General features: G+C 41.8%; 1 protein-coding gene across 1 annotated transcript; it reads left to right on the top strand.

The window, feature by feature from the left end:
* Positions 1–948: 948 nt before the first annotated feature.
* Positions 949–24,312, top strand: fam91a1 (family with sequence similarity 91 member A1). The gene is made up of 24 exons (XM_062410062.1): positions 949–1,234; positions 2,943–3,027; positions 3,751–3,902; positions 5,472–5,529; positions 8,400–8,467; positions 8,819–8,932; positions 9,436–9,526; positions 11,088–11,150; positions 11,352–11,458; positions 11,569–11,607; positions 13,388–13,500; positions 14,126–14,235; positions 14,735–14,847; positions 15,115–15,201; positions 15,375–15,504; positions 17,277–17,425; positions 18,050–18,184; positions 19,347–19,460; positions 19,655–19,727; positions 20,005–20,151; positions 20,605–20,706; positions 20,845–20,968; positions 21,089–21,158; positions 21,899–24,312. The coding sequence occupies exons 1-24, from the start codon at positions 1,163–1,165 to the stop codon at positions 22,082–22,084; spliced, it is 2,502 nt and encodes an 833-aa protein (XP_062266046.1). The 5' UTR covers positions 949–1,162; the 3' UTR covers positions 22,085–24,312.
* The last annotated feature ends 2,701 nt before the right edge of the window (positions 24,313–27,013 follow it).

The raw sequence follows: 27,013 nt of genomic DNA on the forward strand, positions 1-27,013 counted from the left end.
AGTTCTGAATCGTTTAGGACTGCTTTCCCCCCTGGTTTATATCTCTTAAATGTGCATTTTAATCACACAAAGAGAGAACATCTGCACCCTCCCTCGCTTGCACCCGCTGCTGCTCCTGGGGTGCTGAGATGAGTTATTGTCGTGTTTGTTTAGTGGCGTATGACAAGAAACCGGAGTTACATGTGGACAGATTGAATGACACACAGTATCTAGCGGAAGGTGAGCTGTCAGCAACTCAGGCATCATGACATGTGAGGATCAGCAGCTTCGGTGGACTTTGTCAGACCGTGAAACCCTAAACTCTGTTTCCAGTCAGCAAGGGATGGCAGAAGCTGAAAACCTGACAAAGAGCAGTTTCCAAAAAAAGATACAGGTTAAGGTGCAAAGTGGAGATTAAGATTCTCCTTTATTTTTTTAAATAACTGGCGGAAAATCCTACAATCTTGATGAATAATGTTAGAAGTTGTTGGTTTTCTGTAGTTATTTGATGAATTCATGTATTTTCTATTAATGTTTTTCTTCCAAAACTCTAACCCTAATGCTAACCCTTTAGAGCACACCCATTCCAATAAAAAAAAACGTAACAGATAAACCTGAACAAGTTAATTTTTACAAATTAGAACTTAAAAAATGAACTATGACTGTGAACTAGTTATTTTTAAGTGTGAACTGGCACAACGCTGAGTGGGGGCCAGTGGGGGCCCAGTGCTCCATGTATCCCCCCCGGGCCCCTCAGAGGGTTAATTCGCCCATGACCACCTGACCTCAGGAAATTAATGATGGTCACAACCATAACAACAAACCCAGACTCATTGATTCATCATATTATCGATCACGACGCTGATCGGCTCCGACGACCAATCACCTCTCATCCGTCACGAGCTCCATTCACATCCACTGTCAAGCCTCGGCCGGAAGTGACGAGTGTGGCCACGAGCGTGACGAACGGCTTGTTCGAAAATACAACAAGGAAGTGACCGTTCTTATTGTGGAGGAGAAAAAATAACCCCCGGAGAACCCGTCTCGTCCTCGCACCGGGGGCTCGCTTCTCTCTCGCTCGTCGGGTGTCAGGGAGCGGACATAAAGTCACCGTGGACCCGCCCGGGAGCAAGTGTGTGTTCGTCTCCGGGACCGCTGCTCGCAGCCTGCTAGCTAGCTAGCGATGAACACGGACGTGGAATTCCACATCAGGCAGAACTACCCGTGGAACAAGCTCCCAGCTAACGTCAAACAGGTACCGGGCTGTAACGGGGACGGGGGGTCAGGTGCGTGTGTCCGTGTGTCAGTGTCAGTGTGTGTGTGTGTGTGCGTGTGTGTGTGTCTGTGTGTGTCTGTGTGTGTGAACCTGTCAATGTCACCGCGGTGCTCTGTCACACGACGCTCGCTCCTGCCTCTGCAGCGGTTTCTCAGCCGGAGCCATAACTCACCATCACTGTTTCCCTCAGGCTGCAACACACGCTGACGTCACACCCCAGGTCCAGCTGTGTGATTTATATTCTTTAACAGAGTTAATCGCTGCAGGCGGATCTGGACCTGGAATCTCCTTTAGCAGAAAATAACCCTTCATGGGAAACATTGGGAAGATTCCATTCAGCGGATCCCTGGAGCCACAGAGGAGGGATCCCTTCTCCAGAACCCACATACACAACAGAGCTGCAAATCAGATTTTACAATTTGAATAATCAGGGTGACAACATTTACTGTACGGACAATTATGACAACAATTTGTAAAGTGTACACAATCAAGATTACACTTTTTTCAGTATTAGAAATCCGGGGGACAACACTTTTACAACATGGACGATCAAGATGACAATATTCACAGTATAGACACAATCACAATTACAACATTTTAAGTTTTAACAATCAGGATGACACCAGTAAAGATTGTGAACGTCCATTTTTTGGGAGTGAGCTGGCGCCACAAATTTCAGGATGTGGATGTCACATGCATATAATGCAATCACTCCTCTGTGCTCAGTGTGTGTGTGCTTTTGTTTTGCAATGTGGATGAATGGGAAGCATGATTAACTAATAGCAGACTGCATTGATCCCTTGTCTCTTGAGTGAAACCATGTGCCGTTATACCATCATGTGGTGAAGAGGAGGCGTGTACACATAGTAGATCTGTGTCCTCACCGCTGCTGGATTACCAACCCCCACCCCCAAAACAAGTAGCCAAGTTGACACTTCCAGGATTACTGTGTCAGCAGTTTTTTGCTAATCTGATTTCCAATTTTAAGGAAAGCACCATGTTGCCAAGTTTTTCTCCCACACAGATTCTTTCAGTGTTAAAGTCTGTTTACCTCGCCTCACTGTGTGGATATAATGAGGCCACTGGTTGTTGCGGCACTAAAGACTGTATGTGTCTTTGTTTTTAGCTGCTTGATTAATTTGATTAAACATTAACCTCAGTTATTACAGTCATAAATATATCAAAACATACAAACTAATTAGCTTGTGTAGGTCAGTGATTGTGCATAAAAAAACTGTGTCAATCAGTCATGTCATTGCTGACACCTGATTTGCTAAAGTCCAGCCTATCAGACTGATGCGTCCTTATAAAATCAGTTTGGAAGCATTCACTGCTGAAGCACTATCAACTGACACAGCCTGAAACCTAAGAAGGGGCCTGTTTTGAGCCCTGTCATGTTCCTGTGAAAAAAACTAACGTTTGGCTGAGCTCGTCCAATATGGAGTTCTGGAGGCTGATATTGATATTAAAGGGAATTAAAAAACTTTGTGGTAAAACCAGTTATGTGTTTGTTGCTTGTTTTGACATTGATGTAATAAATCGAATTATCTTGACCAGGTCATATTCTTGAATAGAGAATTTGTTCACATTACAGACACTGTGGCAGGTAAAAGGGCCCAGTAGCTTGTTTTCTCTCTTTAATTGCATCCTAGCATAATAATCCTGTGTTGCTGTGTTTCTTCTGCAGAGTTTGGGGAACTCTCAGCGCGAGTATGAGAAGCATGTGCTGCTGTACAGCATCCGCAACCAGCTGCGATTCCGCAATAACCTAGGTAAGCAAGCGGGACCGTCACACCAGGGCCAAACCTATTCTGTTTTATGACATGCTATGATTTGGTGTGAGATCAAACAAAACCTTCTGAATTGTATGCCTTTCAAATAAGACATATCAGGTACAGTGTGTAATATTTAAGTGAACAGGATCTATTGGAAGAAATTGAATAGGAAACTGGCCCTTTTATATTTAAATACTTTATATTTACATTAGCAATGGGTCCTCTCTACGGAGGCCACCATCATTTTTTTTTGCAGTAGCCCAGACTGGACAAGCTAAACATCTTTTGAGTTTTTATGACAACTGAAGGCAGCCACAGGTTCTCTTTCTTGTCTGTAAGGGGAGGGAGAGGTAAGAGGTGTTCAGCTGCAACATACAATTTCACCACTAAATATCACTAAATTCTACAGACTGAACCTTTAACTCTTCTCTTGGTTCACTAGTTGCCGATTGACTGACATTGACAACATTCTTAACCACTTTCTTCACTAATTTAGGAAGTGGTTATATTACAACTTAAATCCATGAACAAGTGTGTGATAGTCTTTAAATAGATTTGCAATAATATCCACTTTATCCAATCAATTGTGCTATTGTTTTGTTTGACCTTCTGGATCAATATTCCTGTCTTAACCCGAATTGATCTGGTATGGATGTGTGTTACTGTATGAACACTGAGCTCTGGCTGTGACACTGACTATTGTGTGTATTTCATGATCAGTGCGCCACGTGAGGAAGGATGAGCGCAAGTACTACGAGGAGCTCCTGAAGTACAGTCGCGACCACCTGATGCTGTACCCATACCACCTGTCGGACATCATGGTCAAAGGCCTGCGAATCACTCCGTTCTCATATTACATAGGAATCATGGAGGTAAGGAGCTCATGCTGCATTGCAGAGCAGAACCGGGGGGATGGGGGGGACATTTCACACGGTTATGCTTCTGCACTTTGTTTTATCGTAGCCTCAGTGAGCAGGTTCTCACACACCTGAACATCTGTCGTCGTGTACACAGTGTGTGAAAACCCTCGCTAATTCATTTCGTCTGACAATAACACTGGTGATTCTCACAATTACATCTGCGCTGTCAGAACAATGAGCCGAATCTACTCAAAGCAGCAGAGCAGGGGTAGTTTTTGTGTAGCAGCAGAGATTTAATTGGTTTTGAAACATCCTGTCTCTGTTAATTTAAATCGAAACATGTCTTTAGTTTTTAAAATCCCTGGAAACACCTGATGGACGTGTTTCAGGCAAAACAGGGAATCCAAGAAACTATTATAATAAGAAGGATGTTAGCTTTTAACAGCTCTCTGCTTTTGTGTGGAATGTATTCTTTGGTAAATCAACAATGAAAAAATACCACATTATTCCATTCCTCAATAAATTTAAGAAAAAGTATAAATATTGTGTAGCTGTACCATCACCTATGCAATTGTACAGTCTGTATGTATAGAGAGGAACTTGTCTTTATCCACTGTTTGCCTGAGGGATTCATGCAATTCAAATTACAGTCTTAAGGGAAATGTTGTAATATGGCTCACAAAACCGAGCCATAGTGTCAGTGTTTAATGCTGAATTTTCCCATGATGATAGTCTTGGCATGAGTCAGGCACTAGGTGTCAGTCAGCGTCTATTGATGATTCATGTACCAGCTCAGGGAGACGCACAAGTATGATCCCAGGTCAAACACATACAGTGAAAATAATATTTGCCAATTGCTCTGCAGTCACTTCAAGCTTTGCCTTTGTGACGACTCACTCTCACTGATGACGCTCAGTCACATTCGGCCACGCAGAGAACCAGTCTGTCAGGGACTGGGACCCGCTGGGTTCTGACGTCTGAATTGTACAATTACATTACAAAGACTGAGCCGACATTTTCACAGTAATTCACCTGGAGATTAGTCATTTGTTCTTTTACTTTTAGTAAGCCAGGGATTGAACCACCGACCTGGTTAGTGGATGACCCCTGTCTACCTCCTGAACCCCCCATATATTGGTCGGGTTAGGGTTAGCCTCTTAAACATACTGTGTGTTTGCAGATTCTAGTCTGCACCATCGAATGTTCCACATTTACTGCCTTTACTTCCCACTTCATAAAAACAGATGTTACCATTATGCTCCGTGTTCAATGTCTTTGCTCAAAAACAAATAAAGATAAAATATTCAGTCTTCAGCGCACTTTCGATTCACCCAGTTTCCTGTTCATGCTGCTCAACTTGACTGAGCTCTAACTGTGGCCACCGCATTGCCAAGGGCTATGTCATGTTCTTATAATCCATCTTAAGCACTTAATGAAAAACTGGGAGCAGAAATTAGTATGGCAGCGCTGATCTGCTAATCCTGTTATTAATCAGAGGCAGGGGACATGGAAAGGGGAGAGGAGAAAATGAGTTTAATTCTTCTCTTCCTTGTCTCCTTTCTTTTTCTTTTGCACCTCCAGGATATTATGAACAGTGAGAAGAGTTACGACTCCTTGCCCAACTTCACTGCCGCAGACTGTGAGTTTCTCCTCCTTCATATTTTGTCAGTTTTCCCTCCTTCTTCCCCTTAACTGTTGAAATTAATTGGGGCTCTGTATACCTCCCACTCTAAACTGCCTCTGTGTCTCTGGTCTGTTTTCCACCTACTCCACATGTTTTAAAGGGTGTCGGTGTTCATTGTGAAAAGTTGCAAACAGTTTGAATCAGGGTCTGCAGGTCAATTGAGAGATTTAAAACTTTAAATATCTTCATTAGTTATTTGTCTTTGCTGTATTATTCAGAATGTGGATATCACTTCCTCCGCCCTGGCCCTTATTATCCAGAGCTGAAACTATAAAGTGACAGAAAATTAAGGGGTAAATTAGTAATTTTTTCCTGGTAAACATTTGTTAGTTTCAGCTTCTCAATGTTTTTGCTTCTGATTTATTTCATTGCAAATTAAATGGCCTGGAAAACATTTCTTGGCGTCACCTTTAGGAAATTGTGCCTTGCATTAATTGGAGAAATAATTGGTGAAGTAATAGCTTATCTTATTTATTTATTTTCAGTTTTTCTACCACAGAACATTTAAAAGATAAATGAAGCTCATCAGAATGTTGTTTTTAAGAAAATGGGCGATTGGCACCTGGATGCCAGCCTTTTGGCAGGTGTAGCATATTTTTTTTAATGTTTTTTATAGCTTTTTTGACAGATGCAGATGAGGTTACAAGTGTTTTTGTTTTGGTGGTTTGTTTTTTAATTATTCATAGTTTTAGTATTATTTTTTACTAGATAACAAACAAATCACCCAAAGGGTTTTGTTGCTCCGTGACATTCACGTTTTTCATATCTCCTGACTAGCATTCCTAATATACATAAATCATTTCCATTACCAAAACAGAGCCAAGCCAAGTGGTTTTTGAATGAGTTGATATGAAGCCCATTTCATGCAAAAAATCTAAATCGCTTCTAAGACAACAAAGCTGTCACTTTTCTGATGTGTAACCCCATCAACTAGGATCTGTGTTTCTCGGAAATCATTCCAAAACCGAATTAAATATCCCATATTGTCGAAATTTAGATTTCATGTTGTGTTTTGATTAGGACAGGGTGCTGCTGTGAAAATATCAAAGATCCCAACCCACTGACAAATGCACGCAGCTCAAATACAGAAACTGTGCCGTCAGGACTATTTTAATGTTGTGATCTTACAAGAAAACACATCCTCAGCCACACTTCCACCCTGACCCACAGGCTTTCAGGATTCTGTTGAAAGACAACAGAGAAATCCTCTGGAAAAAGAATAAGGTGGAATGATAATTAATACCATTGCCATTATCTCTCTATGTACGCCACCGCCATTTCACCAACAGTCATTCGTCTGCAGCACATTCATTCCTATTCCAAACTACGCACAGTCTGACGCTGACAGAAAAGGTAGACTGTTGGAATCCATTTGCAAAATTTCACTTATGCTCAGCTGCCTCTCCAACCGTCTTAGTGACAAACCCAAGTTCTGCAGCCACTCATTTTTCTGGCTGCGTGGCCTTGACTCACACTGACACTGTGCTGCTCCCTACGGTGGGTCTGTAGCAGCCAAGGAGAGTGAGCTCATCTTGGTCATTGGACGAGAATCCTGCAACGCTGAGGATGGAGACCCCAATGCCGCCAGATGATCCAAGGGTTTGCACCACAGCCAGGCCCGAGGCTCCGATCTATGTCTCCGCTTCAATTCCAGCCAGAGCATTTAGGTCTGACAGTTTAATTCATCATTTAGCATTCTACAGTGGCAGGATACAATCTGACCTGTGGTTGGTCTGGCAGTGCATCACTCAGAAAACAGACTTGGTGTACAGCCACAGAGAGAAACATGACAGAGGAGATAGAAACTGCATTAAGATGAGTTTTTAAAACCATATATATATCTCTTAACGGTATCCAAACTGCGTCCGAGCTCTAGGTCAAGATGAGGGCAGCTGTACCATTGTTGGATTTTTCTGCTGTCCAGTGAAACAGGGTTTGGTGCTGGTCTTTGAGTGTCTGCGTCCTGGCGGTGCAGGACCTTCATGCCGCAGAGACAGAAGGCTGTCAGCGGGCTGTCGGAGCCTGTGCTCAGAGGAGCCTCTTTCCTCTAATCTCCCTGGAGGAGCTTTGGAAGTGTGTCATGCAGAAGTGGGCGGATAGGGAGGCAGCGAAGCAGTGTGTGAGAGTGTGTTGCGTGGGCGGATATATGGGTGTTGTGTTGTGTCTGTGTCTTGGTGAAACAGCAGGATACGCATGTAAGATTCTGCTGTGTTAGGAGGCTGAAATGAGAACATCCCTTACTGGTACCAGCTTGGACTGGCAGCCGTCCCAGCACATTTCGCTCTGCCCCCTTCTGGTCCGTGTAGCATAGGCAGGAGGAGGTGACAAGGTGGGATTCACATACAGACTGTAAAACTATGGCCCAGTGTTTCCTCATATTCAAAATATGCATGCACACACTCTGATTATAAGAGATCCCTGTGTGTGTGTATGTGTGTGTGTTATAAATAGATTAGTGATGCTTACGTGTGCGTGTGTCAGGGCATTGTCCTAGAGAAGATGTGCAGGTCTTTGTGTTCTCTGCAGAATTTGGATGAGTCACTGTTACAGCTCCGTTAGCTGAGATAACTTTGAAATAAAGTTGAAAATATCCAGACAGACAAAACTTTTTTTCTGTTTGTAATTTTCTTTCCCTCTTTTTTTTTTTGTAAATCCTCAGAGGCTTTAATTGAAAAAGGCCCGAGACACTTTTGTAGTTGCGCTGCAGCCAGATTTATTGGCTGGAGGGTGAATGTGCAGCCATTACAAGTTCACTTTTAGTTTCTGAGGCATGAGGTTTGAGTTTTACTGATTACAGAGGAACTTATTTTCCCGTTGTCTCACAGGTCTGCGGCTGCTTGGCATCGGGAGAAACCAGTACATTGACCTGATGAACCAGTGCAGGTCGTCCAAAGTAAGACACTTTTTCTAAAACTGACATAAATAACAAATAATTGTATCAATATTTGATGTCTGATGATGAAGCAAACCTCCATCATCAGACATATACATTTCATGTCTCTTCTTACATTATAGACATCGTTCATGTAGTGTAAAATGTTGTATATGATAAATCCAGTAGTTTTATAGCAACAAACTTCACTGCAATACTCAATGTAGGAAGCATACCATAATCATTGTGATATTAAGCATATCAACCTCAAGCTATTTTTTCAGATTGTCAGTGTTCAGATTCATAGTTAAGGCTTTTATTTCTTGATTCTTGAAGTAATAAAAAATAACAATACTACTCTTTTTTTCTCAGAAATTCTTCCGCAGGAAAACGGCACGGGACCTCTTACCAGCCAAACCAGTCGAGATCTCTGTAGAGCCGTGGTGGGTTGCACAGACGGGCTACATCACCGAGGATGATATCAGGGTGAGTTAAAAACTGTATTAACTTTTACATGTGTATGGATGTTTTATTGGTAGGTAAACATTTGTAATATACCTGTTTGTTGAAAGGAGCGATAACAATATGAATCTCCGGGAAAAGGATGTTTGTGATGTGTCATATATTCAAGTGTAGCTATTTATTTATTTAATGGCCGAGCCACTTGGAATTTGTTTTATTTCTAGTCTCGCTCCCCTTTTACATTATGCGCAATACATGTGTAGCTGATCTATGCCGGTGATGATTAACCTGTTGATTTCTAGCCTGTTATCCACCGACTATCCATCCCATGATACTCCTGCTGCATGTGACACTTGATAGAAAATACATACCATTCACGTTCCCATCAGTTCTTTTTTTTTTATTCAAAACCGTTCAGAGTTATCATATTAAAATCGATTTATTCACTGGAGGAGATTGTTGGCTTCCATAGAAACGAGCCCACGTTCACAGGCCTACTCTGACGTTGTGTCTTTATTTTATTTCAGATCTGTTCTCCACCTGAGAAGAAAGCAATCGATAAGATGATAGATGCTGGTCCTCAGCTGGCTGGGTCGATGGAGTTCAACGTAGTGTTAAGTGAGTGTCTGTCACATGTTGTTACGACTGTATTGGCATACACTCGCTACAAAGATATGACAAATGACTACATTTAGCTTATAATGCTAATATCTGCTGCAAGAATTACATGAATTCAGTGCATTTTGTTTTCAAATTCTTAGTTCTGGATTGGGATTCTTTGTTTTTATTTGACACCATTGATAAGAAGGCAATGGTACAATTTAATGCCACAGTTATTTGGTATTTCTAACATTTTGTCCACCTCCATACATAGAAATATGGCTGGAATTGAAGCCTTTTCACCTTAGAACAGTTGAGCACACAAACAGTTGCTCACAGAATTCCTGCAGCTGCCGGGTTATGAGATGTTGAATGCCGTATGAACATGCACGCAGCATGCTGCCGTGAACACCCCATGCACACTGACGGCAGGTGTGCAACGTGCACAGCAGAGCACTGCCTACCCATGTCATGGCTGAACTCTGGCTGCCTCCAGTGGACTGCAAAATGGTTGGAAAAAGGACACAGTGCTGCAACGAGCACTGCACACACCTCGACAAAGAAGCAGCAACACAGAACATTTAGTTTCTTTTATGTTATGAAGAGGAGTGTGAAAACATTTTTGATCGTAATTAAACTAGTGAGAAAGACTTGACTATGGCAGTCTTGGTAATGATTTGGAAACACTGAGTACAACACCATCAGTAAACTAGAAAAACTCCTGTCTACACTTACTTTACATCAGCAAATTCATTGTTATGCATCTCAGATGTCAACCTCGTTATTTATTAATAAGGCATGAGAACAACAACATGACACATAATATTCCATTTTCAAAATGTGATTGGACCAGTGTGTTAATATCGTAAGTGTGAATGAATTCGGATATTATATATCTTACCTGGTCATAGGAGGAAAAGCACAGGGTTGTTCAGTAACATTAACTATGGCTCCCTCCATTCTATTAAGTGTCTCAGTAAGACAGTGGACCTATGCAGTAAACTGTCAAATGTTTGCTGTGACAAGGTAAATTGGATATATTTACTTTAAAAAAAATAAAATAAGGGTGGAGGATCATAAAATGAATAAAGTTGAGGACTTTATTCATCTTGAGTTCCGTTGCTACCAAAACATTTGAAATAAGTACACAGCAGTCTTTGTTAGCCGACATGAGAACCAGCAGCCAGATACTGAGGGTGCAGTGAAAGGTCTTTCGTCCGTGTGCTGCTGTGAATGTAAAAGATGAAGCACAGGGACCGAAGTTGTGTCCGTGCAGTTACAATGTTAATTAGTGAACAGTTTGACAGTGATGAGCGTCTGCCACTGGGGCGTTGGTGACACAGTTAGAATGCAATTAAAAACCAGAGATGCAATACAAGTAGCTGTTTCAATTAGATTTTAGATTTTACCCTGCTGATGAATTCACAATTTTCTCTTCTGATCAGAAAAAAGTACGATATCCAAGTTTTTAACATTGTAAGATTAGTTTTTCTCTACAACAACAACGATCTTAATTAAAAGAAGCAGTGTTAACTTATTATTTTGACTGTGTTAATGTTTATTTCTTCTTTTATTGCAGGCTTGTACAACCGGGGCTACATCTACTTGGATGTTCCCATATCTGACGACAGTTGCATTTCAGGTACGTGTGCTTTGTGTGTCTAATATGCTCTAATTATCCTTCCTGAGTAATTACCTTGACTAAACACTGTATGCAATTCAATTGCATCTGTTGGAACATAAGATAACATTGTTCTTAATGGACATGACTAAAATTGTCATTACAGACCATATACAACAGAAAAATTGAAAGTGTAAAAAAAAAATTTCATGTTTTTTTCAGTGCCCCCACTTGAAGGCTTCGTCATGAACCGTGTCCAAGGCGATTACTTTGAAACGCTTCTCTACAAAATCTTTGTTTCGATTGATGAGCAGACAAACGTATCAGAGGTGGGTTCTTAGAAACCTGTTTCCTTGCTGTGCACATTGAATGTGATATGACTCTGTGTCTTTATTCACCGACCTTTCAACCAAGTCTTATTTGTTTCTCTCCCTCTCAGCTGGCAAACGTGTTGGAGATTGACATGGATCTAGTGAAGGTATTTCACCATTTGCTACAGAACATGAATCCTATCGTTATGTATGTAGTGAAACGGTTGATCTGAACTTATGTATATATACTTAGTAGGGCCTTACTCTCTGAAAGCTGCAAGATTTGGCTCTGTCATACTGATTGCATCTTCACATATACTGTAATACACCTAAGAGGTAGACTGTGACACTCATGCACACAGACATAAAAACACACAGAGTTTCAGATTAGATCCATTATTATTCCCCATGACTCCGTCAGAGCCCCATTCCAGTTGAATTGGTGCTTGAGTCTGACCCAGTTTTCCCCAGTTTCCTATTCACTCTGTGTGAGACTCTGAGCCAAACTCTGTCTCAGTGTCAGGACCTCCAGTGGGAAGAGCTTGTCCCTCGGCCTCATCTCATTACCGCCACTGAGAAGCAGCACTTCAGAGGCAGAAGTGGTCGAAGGCAGCGTAGGTAGCAGTTATCCAGTAGCAACGTTCTACCTTTAGAGATGATGGAGATGTCTCCTTTTTGTCCAACTTTTACAATCTTTACTCAAGTTTAACTTTCTGTTATATGAAGACTACCTCGTGGTCCGAGTCCCTTTTAGAAAAAGCATCCGGGCCGTGCTTCTTTTGATGGTTAAGAGTTGACTTTAGCTTCACTAAGGTGTAGAAAGCAATCAAGTCTACCACACTTGACTGTATTAGCCTTTTCAGTCTGAATAAGGGATTTAATAGCAAGGCAAGTTAATGAATGTACAGACAGTATTAAGGCAGTAATGACAAAATTTAGCCAACTGTTAAGTAGAAAGTACACAGCGCTATCTTCCTCCTAACTTTTTAGACAGTTTGATTCACCAGACAAAAGAGAGATTAGTTTTTATTGCTGTGGGTTCAGTGAGCACAGCCCTAGAGTAGAGTGGAGAAGAGATTTCAGGTTTTTTTTAAAGTCTCTTTTAGACTTGATATCAGCATCATGTGATACAGAAAGAATATTCTTATACCGAGCAAAGCTGTTACTTTTCTTTTGACTACACAACCTTTCGATCATCCTTCACATTGTGTTACATAGTTTAGTGCTTTCAAATAGTGTTGACCATTTTCTGAAAACATGTCTTGATCGTGGATTGAAGTTTCTTTTCAGTGAGAACTGGTGAAACTCTTGTTGAATAAAACCTTCAGTCAGAAACCCCCAAACGCTTTGTTTTTAAGAAAGTGAAAACAAAGATATCCAGATAAGAATGTGGATGTTCGCTCCTGACAGCCTTTAGTAAGGGAATACATCCAGTTAGGGTTTGGTTCAAACCCAAAAAACAGAGTCCCTGAAGGGTCTGGGTTGGGCTTAGTCAGGTCTGGACAGAAAACTGCTGCCAGAGCCGCACTCTAAAACGTCAGGTATACAGATAGATAAACTGGAGCAGGTTGGAGCTCTGTAGCAGAATAATGTCAGAAATATAACTAAAGGTTTTGTTCTAATATTCAATGAATGAACGTGCTGCACTCAATTTAGAGTCTGTGTTATAGTGGCAATCATGTAGAAAGAAGGCGAGTGATGGAATTGATCCCTTTTTACAACAACCTTTCACTTTAAGTGCAGCAATCGTCCTTCTCCGGTTCTTTTTTTTTATTCTAACTATTGTCCATTCCCAAACCCAAAAAAAAAACCCTCATGCAAGTGGTAAAAGTCCAGGATGGTTCCAGGTTTATGATTTATGATGTGAAAAGGTACCTGGCTAATGGTGTCCCATGTTTGTTGTGGCATCAAATGTCTCCTGACTGTGTGTCTGCTGTGTTTGGTTAGAACGCCGTGTCCATGTACTGTCGCCTCGGCTTCGCTGTGAAGAAAGGTCACGTGATCAGCCCCGAGCAGCTCAACCCCACCTGGAAGAACGCTCCCTGTGTCAACAGGCTCAAGTATGTGCATTCACCCGTCATTTCCACAGAACAGTCCATTAGCAAATGTGATGACGTCATTTCTTCCATGGTTACACCAGACCTGGAAGCTGCATTTTCATTTGAAGAGTGTGGGATGGTTGCAGAGTTTTACAAAATTGTGTTTACACTGGAATAATTGTAAAGCCCCAAAGGAAAACCGTCTTTTTTATGTCATCGTCGCTGTAATGAAAGAACAATTGGATGTATGTGAGGATTATAAAATGTTATCTGGTCAAAAACTCCAATCCAATTTAATGCTAAGGATTTGAGAATTTACTTGAATTTCTGCATCCATGTTGTAAATCCTTGTCTTTATCTAAATATAATACTTATGTCCAAATATTGAAAAGATGTAAAGGAACTTTTTGGTGAGGGTCTGAGGATTTAGGTGAAGAAATCCCTGATGTATTTGATTCACTCTGCATCAATTATATTCACTGCTTATCCTTTGAGGGACGTGGGGGGCTGGAGCCAGTCCCAGCTGACAGTGGGCATGAGGCAGGTGGCCTGTTCTTCGCTGTGATGACATACAGAGACAAGAACACCATCTTGCTTGTACTAAACCAAAGTTTAATATACCGATGTGTTGTGTCCTTCGTGATAGGACCACCATGGACCCTCAGAAGATGCTCTTGTCCTGGGAGCAGGGCAGTCCTGTCATAGAGGGAGGCTCCTCTGCCACCGACACCGACACCACCAGTCTGGAAGACCAAGGTCTGACTACACACCTGGAGACAAACACACACACACACACAGTCTTCCAAGCACATTCACTAATGTATGCAAATAAATACACAAGCTGATGACTGCACACAAAGCCCTCTCTGAATGTTGTTTGAGAAAGTTTGAAGCAGCCGTGCTAATTAATCTCTGTGAAATCCCGGTCATGCTCCTGAAATCCATTCTCACATTAAAAGGTGTTTGTTTAAAACAGATCAAATTTCTTGTTTAATTTAAATTTGCATGTTAAACTGATGTTATGAAGATGTCCTGTTCATCATCTACATATATATATGTTAATTATCAATTTGATGTAATATATTGGAGAATGAGACAGACTATGGTCCTTGTAAACACATTTCATTCTCAGAAAATCAGGAGCTTATGTCCTCAGTCTGAGAGGGATAAAAACCATGGAGTTTATGCTATTACATGCACAAATTATACTGCACACAGTTATAAGTCTTGTTATGCGTCGTGTTCGTCTCTGCAGCGGACACAGCCAGCGTTAGCAGCCTAAGCATCCCAGCCGCACCCACCAAGAGGATTGCCTTCCTCTTTGACTCCACCCTCACAGCCTTCCTCATGATGGGCAACCTGTCACCGGTGAGTAAATGGATTTGAACTTAAACACACATCCTCTCAGAAACTTGAAATGTCGGATGTGTTTTGGGCAGATCCAGGAATTTTTTCCTCCAAATTGGCAAAAATGTTTATTTTCCCAGGAGGATAATTCATGGATCTTGATAAAATGATCTTTGAGTTTGTTCAAATTACCCTGGCTTGGATTCAAGGGTACTGTTTGGGCTTAGTGGATCTATGTGCTCTACTGAGTGTCATTCTATTTTAATTTTGTGTTTGTCTTTGTATTAGAACCTGAAGAGTCATGCAGTGACCATGTTTGAGGTTGGTAAGCTGTCTGATGAGACTCTGGACACCTTCCTGGCTGAGCTGGAGAAGGTGAGATGATCCCTTACAACGAAGAAAATGTATTTGCATTTTTACAGGGAAGCTTTTGTCAGAGCCACATCTGACAAATTTGGTTTAGCAAGTAATTTAGTCCTTCATGTATAATATACACAACTGTAAACACACTGACACTCTATGGTCTCTGGTGGTTTGTATGTCTCCAGGTGGAGAGCACAGCAGAGGGCGAGGCTCAGCGTTACTTTGACCACGCTCTGACCCTGAAAAACACCATCCTCTTCCTGCGCTACAACAAAGAACTCACTCAGGACCAGGGACCTGATATCCCAAATATAGGTAACCAGTCAGTTTCACACTCTTTTTCAATCACTTTATTTGGGGACCACATGCAAGACCTAAACCTCATACACCTGTACATGTCTATACATGTACTAAATAGTCATCTTGCAGGCCAGAATGAGCTTTGTGTATCATTTCAGGAGTTGCTGATAAGGTTCTGGTTTTAAGATCTCACCCTCTGAGCTCCAAAAGCAAGCTTACAAAATAGAAACCCAGATTTGTATCTACTGTTGTCATACAATTCTCACTTAAGCTTTATGTGTTCTTCTGAGGTTAGTTTTCTGCCAAAGGAAAACATGAACTTTAATTAAAATGCAGGGAACATCTTGTTCTGGATGATTTTAAAATCACTTTTGAGTCAGCACAAAGAAATCAAAGTGAGATTTAACAAATTGATATTTAAGGTGAAAGTGGGCTTTTCTAGTTTAACTGATATACTTCATGAATAATATTAAAGTATATTAAGTACAGTTAACTGGTAGGTGTCCTGCTCAAGTCATGATCATGTGTATAATATTGTGAGTATGATTCAAAGCAAAGATGACTAATTTATTAATTTATGACTTGTTTCTTTTTTATCTTGATGCTCTGTTTCTCTGAACCACAAAAAAATCATAACAAATGAAGTGTCTATGTTGTGGATGAGGTTGGGAACAACAAAGACGAGGTGTGTCTTTTGTCTTTGTCTGTTTCGCATGTGTCTGGACAGTCGTATTTGGATGTCGATCTGGATGCAGAGGCATAGCATGAATCCACAGTGAAGCTGTGTTGTTCCTTTTGTGTCTCTAGAGGGCGCAGCAGAGAGTTGAGTTCTCCAATGACAACAAAGCAAATGCCCGAGTTGCCATGTAGCCGCCATTGTGGCACCAGATGCTGTTTGTTTGCTTTGGCAGTGTGCCTCGTTCCTGATTGTCTTATCTCTCCATCGTCCTCAGCTGCTGCTCCAGACTTCTGCTGAGGAGGGAGCACAGCTAAAGTCAGCCCCTGATGAAAAAAACAGTCTAGGGATGATTGCTCATTTAGGACGAAAGGAAAATTTATCTTTCAGTCCTAAATATCAGATCAGACACTTCACCACCGTATTAGAAAGTCAAATTGAGATTACAACATAGCTAGAGAGCATATCTCTAAAACCGTCACTCTTATTATAGTGCTAATGATGCTCTGTGATGTTTGAAATGGATGTAAATTACTGTTGTGTAAAACTAAACCTTTAAACCGCGGTTTATCAGTATGAAGCAGCCGTCCAGCCACATCCTTTTTTCAGAGGCTGCTTCTCTCCGTGTTGTTAAATAAACGTAACAGCCCCTGTTGTGACCTTTTTGGCAGGGCTGTGAAACTCCACTCTGGTAATAATTGATCTCTTAATTATCACTATCAGCAATACACAGACACTTTTTCCACTAAAGTCTCTACCCACTATCGGAGACAAGTGATGATTATTGATTCCAAGCAAGTGTTCTTTGACATTTGCTTGACAAGTCATGTTGAAGAGAACACTCAACACCATGACTAAAAAGAAAGATACCAATGATATCGATGCATCGACACTTGGCATCAGTCATCAGTGTCTCTTTATGTAAATTAATTAAAAAACAATAAGTTAAATAAGTTTATTATTTGGAGAAATACGGTTATTTGCTTTCTTTCCAATGGTTGGATGAGAAGAATAACACCACTCTCACTTATGCCTGCACTTAACTTGCACTTTTCCGCCTGTTCTGTATCGCCCGTGTGACTCTTCCTGTTTGTTTATTTCACTCCACTAGGTTTCCCCTTGGACATGTTGCGCTGTGAGAGTCTGCTGGGTCTGGACCAGGCCACCTGCAGCCGGGTCCTCAACAAGAACTACAAGCTGCTGGTGTCGATGGCCCCGCTCAGCAACGAGATCCGACCCATCAGCAGCTGCACGCCTCAGGTTTGACGCTGCTATATGTGGCATGCTGGAATATTGAATCAAATGTTGTGTGGGTTTGTGTGTTAAGACATGAGAGTGCTCTGTGTGTGGTTGTATTTGCCCTCTCGCTGTGTACAGACTTGTGTGTCCATAGTGATTTGCGGCTCTGAGTGTGTGTGTTCTTTGTGATTGCTCAGCCTGCAGTTGTCCCAACAACAATAACTACACAAAGAGAGGGAGAAAGGAGAGTGGGAGACAGGAGAGGGGAGTGGAGGGGAGGGAGAGACGAGGCTCATGAGTAATTCCTCAAACTGGCCAGACTCCAGCTTTCTAGCTGAGCTCTGAGAGACTGAGGGAAAGAAGTTAAACTCTTGTTGTGCCATTCACGCTGCTGTTTATTCTCCGCTGCTGGGACTTGGTGAAGTGGAATTGAGTGAATTCCTATTTGTTTTCTGCTCACATCTCAAAATAGCAGCTTCAATTTCTGCCTTTCAAACAGGAGAAAAACAGTATATAAAAAGTATTTATTCCTCTTTTCCATTGTTGCTTTTTGTTCATATGAGGACGTGAACATATTCTGTACAAGCATTAGCTCTGCTTCAATACACGTTTGTGTGTGTGTGTGTGTTTGTTTTCTCCCTGCAGCACATTGGCCCGGCCATCCCCGAGGTGAGCTCCATCTGGTTCAAGCTGTATCTGTACCATGTGACCGGCCAGGGCCCCCCGTCTCTACTGCTCTCCAAAGGCTCCCGGCTCCGCAAACTGCCAGACATATTCCAGGTAAGCACAAACTAATAATTAATCAGGTGGGTAGCTGGAAATATGTGTAGGTGATATACATATGAATAAGTAAATGTGAGCTGAAACTGATAACAGCAAAAGAAAAAGAAACGTCTTTGAAGTCAGATAAGAAAAACAATCCACGTGATAAACTCTGGTTCTGTAGAGTGTAGGGAGATTTTTCATTATCTTTGCCCTTCATCTCCTGCCATATTCAAATTTTAACCTTGCCGCTTCAGTCGGAGAAACAGGTGATCACAACACTGTAGGTAAAACTCAAGGCTTTTCCTTTTGTCACCTCCATTCCTCAACAAAGCAACAGGCCCATCAGAGTCAACATCAGACATGCTCTTCCTAACCAGTGTTCTTGGAATTTTCCTAAGTGGAACAAAAGTGTATTAGATGTGGTGAATTCTCGGGGTAGGACAGGTAATATCATGTAAATGGGTCACTTAATGGAAACATGGCAGCAGGTTTTCTTTTGACTTGTTTCTAACTTTAATTTTATTCATTCTTTGACCCTGACTGTAAAAAAAAAAAAAGGACCACTTTCTTTCCCCCTCACTTACATGGCAGCTATTTACAAAAAAATAAACAAATAAATCTTCAAATTTAGTGAATTTAAAAATGATTTCAAACATGTAATTCAGAGGATGTTTGAACTGTTTCTGTTGTGATTCCCGAGATTAATCAAATGTTTAATATAAGTAGTAGATAGGATTTGTATGAACTTGATAAATGTTTACATCTTTGTGGAACAGGGAGGTAAAAAACCATGTTTTCATACCTGTGTGACTAGTCCTCCTCCTTTTGCTTTTAACTTTATATTGTAAGATTTGTGAAAATGATCATGTCGAATTGGATTGGCTCTCAGCAGAGCACATATCTCCACCAAGACCCAACAATCCCCTTCAATTTAACCCAGCACCACATTGCACACATCTTTTCATCCAGCTCCATACATTATTCCCTGAGTAATAGGTGGAAATGTCAAATAATACATTATCTAGCCATGGTAGAGAAAGTAATTTAGAACATTCCTGGATCTGTCCCCTGATCCACGGCAGGATTTAATAAGTTCTTTCTTGACCCATGTCTCATCCTCCCACTATGTTTTGTGGAAATCCGTTTTGTAATAATTGCAAATTCCTGCTCTGGTCAGTCCTACGACAGGTTGTTGATCACTTCCTGGGGTCACGACCCCGGAGTCGTCCCAACGTCTAATGTGCTGACCATGCTCAATGACGCCCTCACACACTCTGCTGTTCTCATCCAGGTAAACACAAGCACACAATCTTTTCTATGAGGGGATTATTTATTATCTCAAGTTATTTTAAGGGGTTTTTCTGTGTTTTTATTTTAGTTTTAACCTGGGGAAATTGCTAGCATATAATGTGTATTTAGTCATGTTGTGTATTTGAATATTGTTGCTTTGTTAACACAACAAGTGTTTGTTTGTATAACCCTCAGGGCCATGGTATGCATGGCCATGGAGAAACAGTCCACATTCCTTTCCCCTTCGATGAGGAGGATCTGAAGGGAGGTAGGAAAATCTGTAAACTTCTCTGATTATTGACCTTACACATGTAATGCTAATACACGTGTTCATGTTACGTTAGCTCTATAATATAGGATCATTCAATCAATAAAGACAAGTCAAAAAGTCAAAACAATGACAGCTGAATATGGAACCTTGAATTTGCAGTTTGTGTCATTCAAACAAAATATATAAATATAAATGTTGTACAGTGCAGCAGGTACCATCTGTGGAGTTGCGTGCTTCAGCGCTGTTGTCTCTCTCTCTCGCCCCCCCCATGCAGACTTCACCTACTCCAACATGTGTGTGCACAAAGCGCTGCAGAAGCTGAAGGAGCAAGTGGACCTGAAGCACCAGTGCGGCTACATCACCATGCTCAACTCCAACAACAGGCACCGTCGCCGGACCAGCGACAGCAATGAGTGCAGAGGTGGGGGGAGCCAAGACAAACACTCTTAGTTCCACTGTGTGTTTGCATGTGTGTGTGTGTTTGGGGGGGGGGGGGGGGTCTTTTTACATACAGGACTTATAGTTGAATTAGTAACAATGACCTTGCCTTTCATGGCCAATGGCACTGACGGTGCAAATTGGATAAAGATTGCTCACAGTCCAGTTTAATTACGCTGCTTGTCTGCATAATTGTGGCTCTTTATTGTGATGGCCTTCGCTAATGGGTGCGGATCGAACCCTCTCAGCTTTTACCTGGAGGTGCACGGATTTAATCCTGTTTACAAAAGGGATCAAAGATTTTGTTTAACTTAGGTATTTATGTATAGTTCAGCAATAATCAAGCAACTATTTGTTCAAGAAAATGGAAATAATTGAACTGTGAAACAATATTTCAGTCTCGCGGTGTTGATGGGATTTGTTGCCTTTCTTCTAGGAGATACACATCTGGGTGGAGGCCTGGACACTAATGGCAGTACTGAGTCTTTTGAACTGGTGACAGAGGAGAACAACGGTGAAGGCAAAGTAAAACCCGAAGGTAGATTTATCTTTTCTGGTTCATTTATTTGTATTGAGTATCGGATGTTTAAGAGTTAAAAGCAGTTGTAAATTACGCCAGGGAGTCAAGTCAAGTCGCTGATTTATGTCACTCCCCTCGGCCTTGTTTTTCTTTCAGCCGTTTCCTCTGAAGACGAGTGGGTCCCTCTCGAGCTGTGCTTCGGCATGCCCCTCTTCAGCTCCGAGCTCAACCGCAAAGTGTGTCGAAAGATCGCCTCGCACAAACTCTGCAGCAGCGAAAGGTGAAACAACAAGAACACCCGGCAACCGAACAAACGCACCTGTTGTTTAAAACACCTAGAAAAGTGTAAGGAGAAGTTGTTGGAGCTGTGCGAGACTTTCAGACTTTGTTGTATTTTCAGCCTTCAAGAGCTTCTCCTCTCCAGCCGAAAGCTGTCGCTGAAGGTGCTGAGCTTTGTTCAGTCGCACCAGGTAAAAACACTCGGCTGCCTCTTCAGGTTCCCACTTGAGAATACTCACAGGAGAAAAAAGAGAGAAACAGTTTCCAGAGAATATCAGGACTCGGGGATTCAATTGTACAAATGGAGTTTGATAGATTATATCCAGATTAATGGCAAAACAATTTCTCAATTTATTTCATAGATTGATGTTTTAATCTGGTTAAAACACAACAATGTGTACAGTTCAGATGCTGTATCATAAAAGCTTTTGTTTTGTATCGTATCAGTCAATTTAACAGTCAGTTTATTTCGGTGTCATTTTAGTAAACTTGTCTTTAAGATGTAGATAAACATAGAAACTGAAGGGATTTTAGTTTACTTGATTTAGTTAAATTTTATTGAAATATGAGATAGAAACCATTAAATAATCTCTATCATAATATAGTGTATATATGTTATATGTAGTGTCATAGTGTGTGTGTGTGTGTGTGTGTGTGTGTGTGTGCAGTCTGTCAACCTGTGATGTTTTGTAAGGATGAAGAGAAGGGGGAGGGGAAATATTTAGCATCAAATTAAGATTATTTATTTTCTTTATTATTAAACATTTTAATTATTAAAATTTCAGTCTGTCCCACAAATGACGACTGTTGAGTAAATCAGACGGGAGCTGGTTCACGTAGCCTCTCCTGACTATTGTCTCCTCCTCGTCCCACATGTCGTCCCCTCTCCTACCTGTTGTGCTGACCTGTGACCTTTACCCTGTGACGGCAGGACGGCAGCCAGCCCTCCGACCTGGACAGCGGCGTGTCGAACCCTCTCAGCCAACCCCCGCCGGAGTCTGGCGTCCCCCTGCCCGCCCTCAATCTATTCTTCAAGGACGGACAGCTGAGGGAGTGGAGCGGGCGGGGCCCTCCGGCTCTGGACATCTCAGCCCTGCAGAAGGACCAACCCACATAAACCCAACCCCTCCAGCACCCACTCCCAAAACTTCCAGATTTGGCCATGGGGGGGAAAAAAGCAAAGGGCCGCCCTCTCTCTTGAAGCGTCATGTCTCATTGAGGAAATCCTTACCCGAGGTTCAACCCCCTCGTCTTCACATCCGATCACGAGGAAACAATCAGTCATGAACTTATTCGTCTTGTCAATCAGTATCAGTCATGGGGAAATCTGCCCTGCCAGCACTTTGCCATTTAGGCATATCGGCCACTAGTTTGAGCCCCCCTCCCCCCTCCATGATTCCTCGTATTCGTGGGCAGTGTTATCTGTTGGAGTGGTGCTATTGTCACAGAATATAAAAACGATGAAGGTTGACAGCATATAGCCTGGAAGACCATTTGACTGGAAACACGAGCGCCGTTCTCTGCCGAACACCCCCCCCCCTCCCCCTCCTCACCTCTCCCTCCCACCCTTTAATCAATGGATGTTTTTGTGATCCCATGAGAGCGGAGTGTCACGTGGTTATTATTGTATAGATGTTCTTAACGACCCACAAAGTAAAACGACGAAGCGTTGGAACAGACCCCTTCAGGAACCATTTTGACGATATGCATATTTTAGTGTTCAGGTCTTCAGACTCGTCGGACGGAGGAGAGGGTGGAGAGTCGCTTCCTCCCTGGGTCGTCCCATGTCAAGTGATCCTAAGCATGATGCCGTTGCACAAGTCGTACGATGAAAACAAACACTTTACTCTTTATTTGTAATCAATACTGGGCATTTTTTTATTTGCACTGTGCAGGAGTTCTCAAACCCTGTAGAAGTAGTTATGTACATTCATTTATTTTCTTTCTTTTTTTTATGTTTGATCCTTTGTAGTGCACACATGATTTTAAGAGCTCATGTTTACCACCAGGAAGTATTTTCTTGTCTTGGGAACTCAGACTCGGGCATCAGAGAAATGACCAATAATTACTATATAATAATTTAGTTCTCTTTTTTGTCTGTTATCATTTCACTTTCTCAGTGCAAAAGAACACCAAAGACCAATTTTTCTCTGTACAATTTTTTTTTAACTTCCGTTTTGTCGCTCTTTTTATTTTGTTGCCTTATTACTGTCAGACAATTAGAAACTACCATCTCCTGAATCGAAACCATTTTATTGATTCCTTTTTTTTTAATCATTATTATTTGCTTTCTTTACATTTTACAGTGTTCAAATGATTTTGTGCATTTCATAGAGTGATTAAAACCAATAAAATCTATAAGATCAGGTCACAAACGACCAAACTTTGACGGATTAATTAATTGCACCTAATCTCCGAGGACGGGAACAGTCGGGTCTGTGTGTCTGACCCAGGCCTGTTGTCTGCCAGTAGCTCTCGCTGGACGGCCTCCAGCTTTGTGCAGCGCTCTGGGCTGACCCGCCGCGCTCTCCAAGGGATTCTGTGTACGCCATGTTTCGAAAAATGGGGTTTGTAGTGTAGAGAGGAGAAGGCAAGTTCCCTGTGAAGGCTGTCGCACACCCAGGGGAGGGAAATGCTAATGCTCTGCCCGGCTTCTCGGAGATGTGACGGCCCCAGAAAAAACTGTCTGAAGTCCTACACTACTATACACTTTTATTATTTCATTTCGAATGGTAACCCATTTTGTTGAGAGTTTTTTCGGAGGGGGGGAATGGAAGAATCTGCCCTCTGCAGTCGTTGACCCACTTGTGGTTGTTGTTTCTAATGTGACGCTGAATAGAAAAAAAAGACGTAACACAAGGTTCTGTTGAAGCATGATGACTGTGTAGAAACTGTTGTGTGTGCGTGTTGTGTATGCGTGTGTATTGTACACCTCGCTCTCGGTGTGTTTTTATACACGCCCCACCTTTCACAATAAGAGTTTTCTCCCGGTCCTGCCTGTGTGTAATTTCATTGCAGTTAGTTGGTCAACCCAGACGTCCATCCTTCTCTCCCAGGTCTACATCCTCCAGAGTATTAAAAAAAGTGCTAGTTTTATATGTCGCTCTATATTTTAGGAATCTTAGTTGTAGCGTGTTTGATGGGACTATGAGATGATGCTCTTGTAATTAAATGGGGTAAAAAAAAAAAGAAAAGAAAGTGACATTCCTTCGACATGCCCACCTCTTCCGTTCTTCCTCCATCTCCCTCCCACTCCACATACATGTTATTATTACAGATAAATATGTAAAAAGTATATGAAAATATAAATAAATATGTATTAAGAACAAACTTTTTCCTCCCTGACATTGACTTGCAGTGTGGTTCTTTTCTGATCGAAACTTCGGAAACTGTTTTTTCCCTGTTGTTTATCACTGATTCACGTCCCCATCGGCCCTGAGTCGTAGCCAATCACATTACACGATATTAGGCCATTAGATGTTTTCCCAGCCAGGTGGAACAGAAGGTGTGCAAGACGCCGTGCTCTCTCCATCTGGCTCCATTTCACCTTTATCCTTAGATTCACGTTTTTGGGAGGAAGATTACGGGGTCGACCTGTGGCTGGCTGTGCCCCCGGCGGACAGGTAGAGCCCTGCCTAATTGCCAGTGTGGCCCAGGTCTCCGTGCTCCAGTAATTTCCCACAACTGAAATTTACACCGTGTCAAGAGGCGGAGGTGGTGGTGGTGGTGGTGGGGGGGGGGTAACAGGGGCATAAACTGGGTCACACCACCTGAGGATAACAAGCGGTCAAATGTGCTGCACGTCACCACTGTAACATTCGTTTCTGTCCCGACACCCTCTAACCGAACGCTGATATGAGATCTGCTCTTGGGAACCAGTCGTAACGATGAATTCATTCTGCAGATTTGTCTTTTTTTTTACTCGATTCCCATTTGCATTGTCAAACTGGGACGGCTGTAAGGCTTCAGGCTGAAAGAGGAGCAATGCCGGGAATAGAAGAAAGAGAGAATAAAAGAGGGTGGCACACACACACACACACACACACACACACACACACACACACACACACACACTCACACTCACACTCACAGTCAGTACCATGCTTGAACTTGTGCCAAAGCTGATGAAAGGTCAGTGGATGGTGAAACTATTCAGGTCTCTTGCATCTTACTTCCTGCTGCTTTATCTTTATCTTTTTACATCATTTCTATTGAAACTGAAAGCAGATACATTTCCTTTGAATCGTGTTGCACCTTTTATCAGTCCAAGATACTATACTGGCACTTTTATTCTGAGATAACCCTACAAAATAACACCTATAGCCTCATCTGCAGAACCCCAATAGACTGGATATGAAGATGGACTTGTCTCCTCTTCGTCCACCTATCCAGAAATTCAATAATATCCTGGACATGGAGGCCACCATCTTGTGCATTTGGGGCCAGAGTCTGCACATTGAGGGATGGAGGTCCCCCGATACATACACTTGACCAAACACGAGTCAATCTCAGCTGTCAATCATGTTCATATCATCAAAAAACTAATAAGAACAAAACATATTAGAAAAGTAACACTTATATACATCAGTGAGATAAGAACTACACCTAAAATGACAAAAAATAACTTTGATTGAAATATTGACTTGTACTTTTTGGTATTGTCTATGTCCCATCTGCGACCATGGAGGAGGCAGAGTTCATGACCTATATTGTCAGCCAATAGGGACCGATCAAGACAATTAGGAGAGCCGTCATGTTATCCATCCTCACGCAGTTCGTAAGAACCATTCAGCTAAAAATAAGGTCACTGATTCCATCTTGACCTGGTAACCTGAATGAAGAGATCCAATTTGAACTCTGTGACCGTGACCGACTGAATGTTACAAACCAGGGAAACTACTCTATGTGGATTACACGAGGTTGATTCCACACAGTGTGACCATGAGCTCAGTCTCTTAATTAACCTGATAGTCTTAAGGAGTGCTGCCCAGAGGCCTCCCGACTAATCTGCTGAGTCCAGTGTGTTAGCCGAGGCCCTTCTGCCCGCTGCTTCAACTCCTCGGAGAAGAAAGGGAGCTCCGCTTCTGTGGAGACGTGTCCTCGATCATATCTGCAGCACTGGATGACTTTGCAGGTGTAATCAGTCCCTCCTGTGGGGACCCGGCTCAGCACTGGGGTCAAACTCAGGCTCAGCTAACAGAGATAGGTCTGTGTCTGCCTCACAGACTTGAACATTTCAACCTTTAAAAAATCCCCACACGCCCCAGGACAGGAGGTTTTCATGCTGCTGCTGCTGCTGCAGTATGAGCACATACAGTACTGGGCATGTTCCCCCTGCCTGTAGGGTTAGAAAATAGCCCAAAACCGGGAGCGAGGCCGGGCCAGGCCACAAGCCAGTCCAAACATAATAAAGACGTTATGGTTCCTCCAGGAGGCGGAGACAGAGCTAATGACTGCACGGCTTTAGTTCAATCAAGGACAGACAGGTGGTCACCACAGTAAAATACAGGCAGATGTCAAACCAGGAACCGTCCTGCACACTGAGCAGATTAGTCTTTAAGAACAAGAGCCACAGTCACCTGCCAAACCCAGGATGGAGGTTTGTCTACTCAATGTTCTGTGTAACTAAGACAGAAGTCTTAGTTGAGTCTAGAGTTGAGTCTAGAATGAAATGAAATAAAAAATAATATTCCCAACAGGAGCCACGATGGAGGTTTGTCTGTGTCAAGTTTTAAAGTACATTGAAATTAAATTAAATTAACAAAAAAATACATTTCTAATAAATAAAAAATATCTTAAAAACAAAAGAATAAAAAAACAAACAAAAAAGGTAATACTATATAGTCATTATTTATTCTCTCTCTCTGTATATATATATATACTTATTTATATATGTTTATGGACATTTTTATCTATTTTTTTGATTTTATTAAATGTATTATTATAGTCAAATTTTATTATAACATTTATAGTATCATTTCATTTTATTCATTCATCATGTATACATTTTATGTAATTTATGAGATTTACTATCATATAAGTTTAT

Source organism: Platichthys flesus, chromosome 17 (genome assembly GCF_949316205.1).
Source record: "Platichthys flesus chromosome 17, fPlaFle2.1, whole genome shotgun sequence".
NCBI classification, from domain to species: Eukaryota; Metazoa; Chordata; class Actinopteri; order Pleuronectiformes; family Pleuronectidae; genus Platichthys; species Platichthys flesus.

Coding starts and splice junctions, on each gene's coding strand:
- fam91a1 (XM_062410062.1), top strand. CDS start 1,163: ATGAACACGGACGTGGAATTCCACATCAGGCAGAACTACCCGTGGAAC. Junction 13,501..14,125: donor CCCTGTGTCAACAGGCTCAA/GTATGTGCATTC, acceptor CCTTCGTGATAG/GACCACCATGGACCCTCAGA. Junction 15,505..17,276: donor ACCTGATATCCCAAATATAG/GTAACCAGTCAG, acceptor TCACTCCACTAG/GTTTCCCCTTGGACATGTTG.